Source organism: Oculina patagonica, chromosome 6 (assembly GCF_052425735.1).
Source record: "Oculina patagonica isolate OP01 chromosome 6, crgOcupat, whole genome shotgun sequence".
NCBI classification, from domain to species: domain Eukaryota; kingdom Metazoa; phylum Cnidaria; class Anthozoa; order Scleractinia; family Oculinidae; genus Oculina; species Oculina patagonica.
Genome location: NC_135763.1, coordinates 15,007,585 through 15,017,693, shown reverse-complemented (window position 1 = coordinate 15,017,693; position 10,109 = coordinate 15,007,585). Strand labels below are relative to the sequence as shown.

Sequence of the window (10,109 nt, the reverse complement as noted above, 5' to 3'; positions counted from 1 at the left end):
AACGAACAATTTAACATGGCTTGACGCCCAACTGAGAGTCAATAATAATAGCTTTCTTTGTTAAGATCGGTGTAGCTGCTAGGAGAGATTATGGTTTTAACACCGTGGATCACGCACGTCTTAAACAAGCTCTAAATCTACTTATACACCGAAAGATAGCTATAGAATTCTCATTTAATTGGAGAGTAAACATTTGCCTGCATAACTTTGCGCGCGTTGTTTAAAGGGCAAGGGTAACTTCGTCGCGTATTCTATAAATAAACTGTTGACGTTTTGCAGAATAAAATCGAGAATGAATCGTTTAGGCTTTTTAAAGTAGTGATTTAAGATTTTATAGTTTTAAAAAGAATGATTTTAACGTTTTACGAGTTATTAAAGCCGATAATTAAACGTTCGTGACTTTGGAGTTCCACTTGAGTGAAAATATCGCGTGATCGGTCATTTCGTTCGAAAACAACTTCCGTTGAATAATCACACCAACAATATCATTCATGCTTTTACTTACTTAACCACTTGTGTTGTTTTTATATAACATACCGTCTCTTTGAACGCTTTTAAACAGTTTTATTTCGATCTACTAAGTTTACAAATTAGTGTTTATTCACGTATTTTACAACAAGGACCTAAAACAGTGTTATGATCGTTATTAATTGCAAAACCCACTGACGCGCAATTATGCGGCGTCTGCGGTATCTAAGCTAAATTGATATTGCTATTATGAACACTACAATAGAATCCTGCATTTTAACTGCCCATTAATTTCTATTTTTGAATTACAATAATCAACGAAAACCACTAACAACAAAACATGCATTTTAAAAATCAGTGTACATATAATTACAGACTACTTTTTTAAATTCTAGAACGTGCTATTAAAATTGGTTTATTTCTTTGGTGAAACAGTTTATTGAAACTTGATTTTATAATTTAATAAACGCTAAAATACGAAATAAACTGACTTAAGTTATAATTAAGTCGCAATAATTTTATAATTTAACTGTTTGTTTGATAACAGGGTCGTTTAAGTCAGTTAGTTAACGGCTTGAATTACAACGCAAAAATATCAATAGTACAATTTAACGCGTTGCGTCATCCGTTAAATAAAGTTGAATTTCGATCGTTTCCACTCTCCTAAGACGAACAGCCATTTTGCTATTCAGTGGAAAAACAACAAAATGGTCAATCTTGCAAAAATAAAAGTTGGGGGACAAAAATAACACCAACTTAAGATCGACAGGAAATTCAGTGTAAGGAATATATATGAATTTCACATATAAATAGAATGTGACAATAATAACGATGCAGAAATATGTCGTAGCGTTTTAAGAATTTAATGATCATCTCACGCGCAGCATGTTATTAATAAGTCTTGAAATCTCATTTCACTTCAAACATATTTTCCGAAAGTTTCAAATAATACATGTATATAAATATCAATACTATATTCTTTAGCTCTCTTTCCATATTATGGTAACTTTTCCATGCTTATTTAATTATATTTTAATTTCATTGTGGATTTTGCCTCTTTGTGCAGCGCCTAACACTATAAACTTTTCATATCTTCACGCGAGGCACACGCACGAGCAATAAATAAATAAGAAAAAACAAAAACGTATTTGCAAATATAAAATGCGCACCCCTATTTTTAAGGACATTGGGTGCGTTGTCAATATTTTTTCAAACGATCTGTATCATGCACTTTTGCGCGTTTATTTCGAGACTACGTCTGTCAATCGAGTTCTAAAAGCGATTTGAATTTAAAATGCAAAAACGTGCAACTTTAACATGGCTCTATTGTGTCAAGTTCAAGGGCTGTTGATATTGTAATGTATGTTCTAAAACAAACAGCCACTCGGCTATGAATTAAAATTTTGAGAATTTTGCCCGCCTCTACTAGCAGGTTAATTTAAATTTAAATAGCCAACAACTAACTTTTTAGTCACTACACATCTACACGATTTTAAGAGATGATTCTTGCCGCTAATACGGTCTCCATACCCCCTTGGGAGTCGAGGTACCGTTGCGTTCGTGTAGCGCCGTATCCGCATGAGACACCTCAAGTCCCGTGTGGTGGTGATTCATAACATGATTCGACATATCCATAGGCTCTTGCTTTAGCGAAATCATTCCATGTCCTTCGCTTCTGGATAGAGTGTTAAAACCACCCACACTGTTCAGATCTACGTTGCCTAGCGGCAAAGGTATCCTCTGCGGAACAGCGGGGCTTCCAACCCCCATGCTTTGCCCCACTAGGGATACCACTCCGGGTCTTGTCAGGGGGAATGACACCCCAGTGGTCGTGTTCGCCTGAGACATCGGTCCAACCAGAGAAGACGACGTAGTTTGTGTTAATGGCATGTTTCCTTTAGTCATGGCCGTTTGTTGCATGAACGGCTGTGGGCGAAAGGTATAGCCGTTGTTCACCATGCCATTGGGCAGGCTATTGTTATTCAACATGGAATTGTTCATAACGGAATTCGTTCCGGGCGCTCCATTCAACTGCTGGCATTGTGATGGGAACATGCTGTGAGCAGGATCCATAGGCGGGGCCGGGCAGACTTGATTCATCCCTCCCGCTATACCGTCTGCGGCGGTTGTAAGGGTTGTGTTAGTCGTCGCTTGCGGCGATGAACGAAAAGGAAACTGCGCAATGCCCTGAAATCTGGGATCTGAGTAGTGAGGTAGCATCGGCACGTTCCCATTCGTATTCTGCAAGTTAACCTGCGGTCTCGGGGCTGGGAGACCGTTTTGTTGCAGAGCGCTCAATGCTGAAAGGTTTACTTGAGCTTCTGGCGGAGGGTGAGGCGGTAAATTTGGTCCTAAAAATCCCGGAAAGCTGTGGAAACCCCATGTTGATGGCGAACGGATTTGATTGTTGTCTGTAAATAAAAAAACCAAACAATGTCACTTGTTTTGAAACTACAAGAAACTCCCGCAGATTTACAACACTACATTTTAAAATAAACTTTCGCCAAAACTGCTAACAATCACGGGGTCTTTGCCAAGCGAAACTACCCACGTGCGCTCAAAGTAAATCTCGATATTTATTGCCTTTCCGGTCTTGATATGAAGAGTTACTGTTTTGTTTCTAGCTTTAGATAAGAGTATTCTAAGCCATAAGACCATCGCTATCGAGCTTAACTATAATCATTGACTGTAGTGGACAGAACATAAACCACAAAATTAGAGACTACCTAAAACAATTAGTTCCCAAAGTCAACTGCAATTAAAAAAACAAAACTGGTTGACCGCATGTTATCAGGGTGACACAGTTCGCACTTAACTTTTGAGGCTATTATTTCGGAGCAGAAGGAAATTGTGACAACGAAAATTGAAAGCTTGTCTTGTCTTTAGAATACATATCAAGATGAATTGTCGGCCAGCGCCCTTAGTTGTTTCCGATCAATTGTGGTACTCTTTCAATTTTGAAGTATTTGGAGTAACAACAGGCGCCATTTGTTTTTTATTAAAGTTGCTTGAATTTGGACGCAAAGCTTGAAAACAGTTTTATTTTAACGGCTCGCATACGACTTAAGACTGAAGCGAATATTTGCCGCTAACGAAAAGAAGGCGAAATGCTGATTTGAGACGAGAAAGTTGACAGTACTTTGTACTCTGTCAGCAATGGACACCGAGTCTTCAACGAAACAAATCTTGCTCGCATTTCAAAACTGCAACTGAATTTCTTATTTCATAAACTTTTCGTCTCGGTAAATTTCGTATTCATAAACCTAGCCTGCGAAACCGTCCGGCTATAAACGTTATCAATCCTTTGAATCAGTAACTCCTCAGGTGATAGCAAGTCAAGACAAAAGCTTGCTTCGTGTGCAATGGAAAAGGTAATAGCTAGTTTCCTAATAGGAAATTAAAAGAACTTCTAACACAATTGAAAGGTTGTTTCTTGAGTGAAGTGTTTTTATATTGTCTAGACGGGAACATTTGCAAATGGTGTCAATGTTTCCGCTTGTAACATGTGGGAACTTCGACGTCAAACAATTCTGACTCGGCCATTTTCTTCAACAACAACGAAACCGTTAGGTGAACGACTTGACGGCCTTCCCATAGCAAGTGAACTGAAGTTATCAACTTCTTTTTATTTTTCGCGCGTAAATGTTGGCAAAGAAACCAAAAACAGCGAAGACTTTTGTGTTGCAACTTGCTTAAACGAAAACAGTGCTAATTCTCTGATGAAATCCGATGAAATACTTCCGGAAACTGGCGTTGAATCTTCACTGCGAAGCATTTCCTAGCGTCTGGTTTTCTTTCTTACTCTCCAACGACATGCATTCCCTCTCAATTGATAACAGATGCAGGAACTAATAAACTTAAACAATGCCGTGTCCTTGGCTTCACAAAAACAAGGGAAAAAAACTAAACTTACCTGGCGCCAGGGCGCTAAACGCAGACGAAGCATCTGGAGGTAGTTTCACGGGTTGTAGTGGACCCGGGTGAAGCTCTGCAAACGGGGCAAAGCTGTTATCCCTAATGGAGCGTCGAAGGCCGTCAAATCCAAGCTCCGAGAGACGATCTGAAAAGTGAAACTGCTCGTAGGCATTTGCTTGGTCTCTCTCATCTGAACGCGTTCTGTGCCCTGTCAAAGAAAGCGAATTTCCTGTTATGTGGGCAAGTTGACGCCGGTCTGTAGCTGTTTCTTTCCACGCATTTTAAATAGCGCTTGAATTGGGAAGTATGCCAAACTGTACAGGCATGTTCCCATGTTTCAGTGTTCAAAATCGCTAGAATTCATAGTAAAAAGGGTTCATACAGCCATTATTACCGCTAACAAGCCGGCTTCTTTGATTCTATAATTTGGATTTGATGTTTGAATAAAGTTAACATGTTGTGTTTTCATTTTCATGGGTTAACCGAGTGGCTTTGGAGGAACGCACTGCATTTGAAGTATTCAGGCAATTTCAAGTCTTCAATTAAAAATTAGTACGTATTTGTAGATATTTGGCTTATATATTTCTTCATCTGAGGAAACAGCAATTGAAAGGAATGATGTAAGCGTTTATTGAATCAACGAAACTTTGAAACTCGCTAAAGCTACAGTGTCGTTTCTCGACACACCCCTAAATTCGTCGCATTTCTTTCTCTTGTAAAGAGAAGATTAGAGTCTTACGGAGATATGGCCGAAAAAAACAAGTTGGAGTATCGAAGCGCAGTTATTAATAGCGTCTGAAGCGACATCTCTTTAGCACAAGCACCTACACGGAAATAAACCACTAAGCAATTACGATTTTGGCAGTAGCTCTTCTGTGCCACGTTGGAGAGCTGAAAAAAGCTTCCGATTAAAATTCTAAAGTAATAGCGATCTTCCCGCGCGCAACGAAGTCTTGGTGAATTGAGATTTCAAATCAGTGGAGATCGCGAAGCATTTTGAAACAATTGATTTGCGCAACGAAGTCTTGGTGAATTGAGATTTCAAATCAGTGGAGATCGCGAAGCATTTTGAAACAATTGATTTGCTTGTTACGTGTATCAAGGAAATAAAGCAACGAAATGCGACTGTACAATTTGAATTGTAGTAATCTTGTACGGCAGTGCAAAGCCTGTCAAGCTAAAATGATTCGCTTCCCGCAAGGACAGACACCTCACGTTGAGCCTAGACTTTCAACAAGATTTCCTCTTTTGATAAAATAAAACTAGCAGCATGGATTTCCTTTGAAAAATCCGCAACGTCGCTCTCTCCAAGGGTGAACAGTAGGAAGCTAAAGGAATTATCACTTACGACACCAAAGGAATCTTTGTAGGAGTAATAATTACATTAAATCTGTGGCACAATCGACCTAAATTTAGCTGAGAATCAACGATAGCTTAGAATTATAACATTGCATGGGGCACACGGCGGCAGATCTGTAATCGACTTTAGGAAACGTTCAAATGCTCCATCTTGTTAAAATTGTTGCTATCTCGTTTGAGAAGGTTTTTGGGTCGGTTTGCGTTTGAATTACAGAGCAAAATTACAGCATTTAAAAACTTCACTTTCTTTTATGGATCTCATGATTAACTTTAATATCCGCGAAGTACGACTTGCCCAATTTCAAAGTTGCTCATTGTCAGATGTTTCAAGTCTGTCTTTTTTGATTCTTTTTAACGATTTTCCTGGTGAATTCTGAAAAAAATGAATAGTAATACATAATACTGGAATTTGGAAACGGGGGATTTTTGAATAAGCTTACGTTGGGATTTTTAATAGCCTTAAAACATAGAGAGAATCGTGGATTCCGGCTTTGAAAACTTAACAAAGAAAAAACGCAGAAAAAAATATGGCCAATTATTTTATTGCCATCCATTTAACAGGTTTTCCACATCATTTGGGTCTGGAGTCCAGCTTTAATTTTAGTCTAAGAGATAAGAAAAAAAATTGAACAAAAACTTGGGTTTTGAGGCGAAGCTGTTGCGGATGTATACTGATGCTTGCATAACATTAAAAACTAATAAAAAATTCTGTGAATATCGAATGATGGAAAGATTCATTTATTTCTGGAACAAAATAATTGTAAGTCTAGATAAAGACAAGGATAGCTTGGGTAAGAGTTCCTTGAAGTTAGCATTCTCCATAAAATTTAGTGGTTCTTTTTTAATAGTATGAATTTAATATGAGGGTTGAGGTTTCATTCTGACGATGCACTGAAACCGGCTGAAACACAATACAATGAGTGATGAGACACGTTCGTGCGCCAAGAAACAGTTCACACACTTTTCTAGGTAATGCAAATAATACTCAAAGCTTGATCTCTTTGAGGGAATCACTTTTTTGTGGTTTGGGGTGAAGTTCTATATGGCAAGGTAAAAATTGGGACTCCAAAAGGATCAATACAATGAATATATATGTGGTTTTTACCAAACAAACTCCTTATATTTCACTTAAACCTTACCAGAATAAACCACATCAAACCATGATTTTACATAGGACTTCAATAAGTTGGAAAAAATCGACACAATAGAGTTTAAAAAATAAAATTTATAAAATGACTTGATTGATTTTAAAGAGGATTTAATTTTTTGAACCTAAGAATTGTCTAATTTTTTCCTGATATTATTAAATTCTTTTTCTCAAACAAAATATTGAATTTCCCGAACATCTGGCTTTTAATTGAAATTTTTCTGTACACAGTGCTTCGGTGCTTGTCATAAAATATTAAACGACACAATACCCCAACAGTGACCGAATTCTTCATTATCAATAATCAATCTATCATTTCTCGTAAGCTTATATACATAGCTATGGTCTAGCTTCAAATTACTTCTTTTGTTTATCAAGACCCAAAACCATGAATTTTGATTTTTGGACATCTATATGATTTGGTGGTTTCAAGTTAGAAGTTTCATTTTGACCTTGCTACCATCAAATATAGATTTTGTTGATGCTAGTGGGGTTTCGTGAAAATTATGCAAAACTCCTGACAACTTTTCTAAAAACAAATTTTTAATTGACTCAAGAAGGGCCGATAGTCTTGAGGAATTTTTGGGTTTTAGATGAAAATTGCAAGCTATTTTTGCTTCTTCGGTGCACTTAGGACAATTAAAACCAGATCAACTAAAAAATCCCATTTCGAGGCCTACCCGACAAATGTAGCCATATTACCCTGTGTCCAGTGAGAAATAAGAAACGAAAACACACAAGAAGCAAATCAATTACTGCACTAATTCAATTTAAAAGGAAAACCATAAAGTAAAATTGAACTTTCTTCATAGGGCAAGATCAGATAAAGCCCAAAACTAAAAACTAATTACTCAATTTCACCATAGGCATATGTTTCTTTCTGAAATTGAAAGTAAACTCTTCACATTTGACTGGATAATTCTGTTTGTGGAAAAACTTAGCAGAACTATATCAAAAGCACACTTTATTGTTTGCTTTCAATTTCAAGTCATGTCTTGCTCTTTGTCTCAAAGACATCCAATTTCAGAGTATTTTTTATCTGATTTATTAGCCCGATTAAGAAGAAAGAGAAATGCTATTAAATTAACAAATGCATTTCTAAAAGCCTTCTGAAGGCAGGTGAAACAGTGGCACCCCCTATAAGGCCACCTGTCAGGCCACCTGCACCTGTATTGTATAGATTCTTCAAAACATACGATAATAAATTCAATTAACGCAGCAACCAATGGGTTGCGCCCGTTTTATGAATCATTAATTGCAAATTAAACATTAATCATGTACCCGCATATCGCCTAAATCACTTGTCCCCGCTACGCGTGGCTTGGCTATAGAATGAAACAACGGGATGGCTGTATTTATCTAAACACTGCGTATGTTTATTTGCGGTGAGTCGGCCAGCATTCATGAATCTAAACAACATAGCAGCACCCGTTTCAGAGTGAACCCGCAAAATTTTTTTATCTGTTTTTAGGTTTCGACAGTATCGTGAAAGTCAGCCCATTGCGGCAAAAACACCGCACTCTTGGATGTTATGGAATGGACTTGTTGTGGCCGCGAATACCTCGAGATTATAAAAGCTAAATAGAATGATGAATTTCCTCATCGGAGGAGATACTTATCTCTGATTGTACATTAATTTTCAAAATCAAATCAACGTCGGAATCAGAGTTTTAAATTCTTTGAACTGACATAAAAATATTTTTTTCTCAAACTTGATCGAATTTTTTTTTTTAATCCAGTGAAATAAGTTTAAAAGAAATCAAATCATGTGCAAATTTATTTAATCTCAAGACACTGAGGCTTATTAAAAATTTCTAAACGTCCCTGGTCTTCGATGGGCTCAGGTGAACCACAAATACAATTCTCAAACAACCCAAAAATGAGGAAAAGATTTTGTAAGAACTTACTACGCGGTTCTCGCGGTCCATCGACGGTGACTTTAATAGCCCTGCAGTATGTGGCGACTTGAGGTGGATCTGTCTTTACCGTTATAGTCAAGGTGAACGTTTTCCCTAAAGCACAGGTGAACAAAAAAAAAAGAAAAAAAAAATAAACTCGATGTAAACAATCCGCACATAAAAAAATTCAATTTAGCACAAGTAAAACTCCATCAAGCTTTCCTCAGACAGACAGTTGAAATTGACAAGCTATGTTTAGTTCTCATATAATAAATGACATGTTTTCATGAGTGCATGTCGTGTTCCAGATGGCTGATTCCATACTAACTCCAGTAAGTGAGCGAGTCTTTACATTGCGCGTCAAAGCGATCTTCGGCACGTTTTCTTACCTCTTCCGCTACGACCTACGAATCGCAAATCGTTGAAGCGCGCCACTTGATTTTTCATCACGGCCGTCGCGTTGCGGAGTTCAGCGGCGAAGTTCTCGTCATTGCCTGCAGCGATCGAGACGAGAACTCCATCGGGAATATCACCGAGTGCAACTACTTTGAACGCAACCGGTAGAGTCTTATTACATCGCCAATGCGATGGCAACACGCTACAAACAAAATTCGGAGAATCAGTTTTCACGAGCTCGCCTGGGTACTCAGCCAGGGCTTCAATGAGCGATCGCTCGCCTCTAATTTTTCGTGGTCCCGCGTTTTCTGTGGCAGTGGTCATGGTTCTCCAATGTGTAAACCACAAGAGTGAGCCACCAGAATATGTGTGGCGAGTTTGGCACACTACCGGACGGTGAAATCAACTGAAATGCTTTTGGCCAACCACTCCCCTGCGATTTTGACATCTGTTGTGCCTACTTGTTTTGCGTTGAATATGATGTACAAGTTATTAGCCAATAGCGACGGGCAATTTAACCTTGTCACCCGCCCACCGCTGGCATTTGTCCAATAAGCTCACGTACGTTGCATTCCGATGAATTCTCTTTGGATTTCTCGAGCGTTCCTGTGGTTTTGTGCCTTCACGAGAATCATTGTTTGATGACATTGAAGAACTCAACTGCGGCGAATTTCGCCAATTAGCGGACCCGTAGAAACACGTGGGAACTACAAATGGGGAAATAGTCGACTTTATATTGTATCAACAAACGATCTGAAACGGGTAGTGAGTAAAAGCTCATTCATGACTCGATGCGTAAAATCACTCAATGTCAATGAGTCTTTTATGCGTAATCACGAGCTTCCCTTAGGCAAAAAAAATTGTTCCCACTCGACGGAAAGGTAGGGGATGACTAATATCGAAAAATAAGAAAGAAAATCTTGAGC

At 38.2% G+C, this 10,109-nt stretch overlaps 1 protein-coding gene across 1 annotated transcript; it reads right to left on the bottom strand.

The window, feature by feature from the left end:
• Positions 1 to 543: 543 nt before the first annotated feature.
• On the bottom strand, positions 544 to 9,984 carry LOC144655942 (runt-related transcription factor 1-like). The gene is made up of 4 exons (XM_078516131.1): positions 9,177 to 9,984; positions 8,797 to 8,901; positions 4,382 to 4,591; positions 544 to 2,879 (listed from the first exon to the last, which is right to left on the bottom strand). Exons 1-4 carry the CDS (start codon positions 9,505 to 9,507, stop codon positions 1,981 to 1,983), a joined length of 1,545 nt encoding a protein of 514 aa, XP_078372257.1. The 5' UTR covers positions 9,508 to 9,984; the 3' UTR covers positions 544 to 1,980.
• Between the last annotated feature and the right edge of the window lie 125 nt (positions 9,985 to 10,109).

What these genes read in the sequence shown, in the direction of transcription:
- LOC144655942 (XM_078516131.1), bottom strand. Translation starts at nt 9,507, where the DNA reads ATGACCACTGCCACAGAAAACGCGGGACCACGAAAAATTAGAGGCGAG. An exon ending in TGGACCGCGAGAACCGCGTA is followed by an intron (nt 4,592 to 8,796) that starts GTAAGTTCTTAC and finishes TTTCTTTGACAG; the next exon opens with GGCACAGAACGCGTTCAGAT. An exon ending in GTTTAGCGCCCTGGCGCCAG is followed by an intron (nt 2,880 to 4,381) that starts GTAAGTTTAGTT and finishes TTTTATTTACAG; the next exon opens with ACAACAATCAAATCCGTTCG.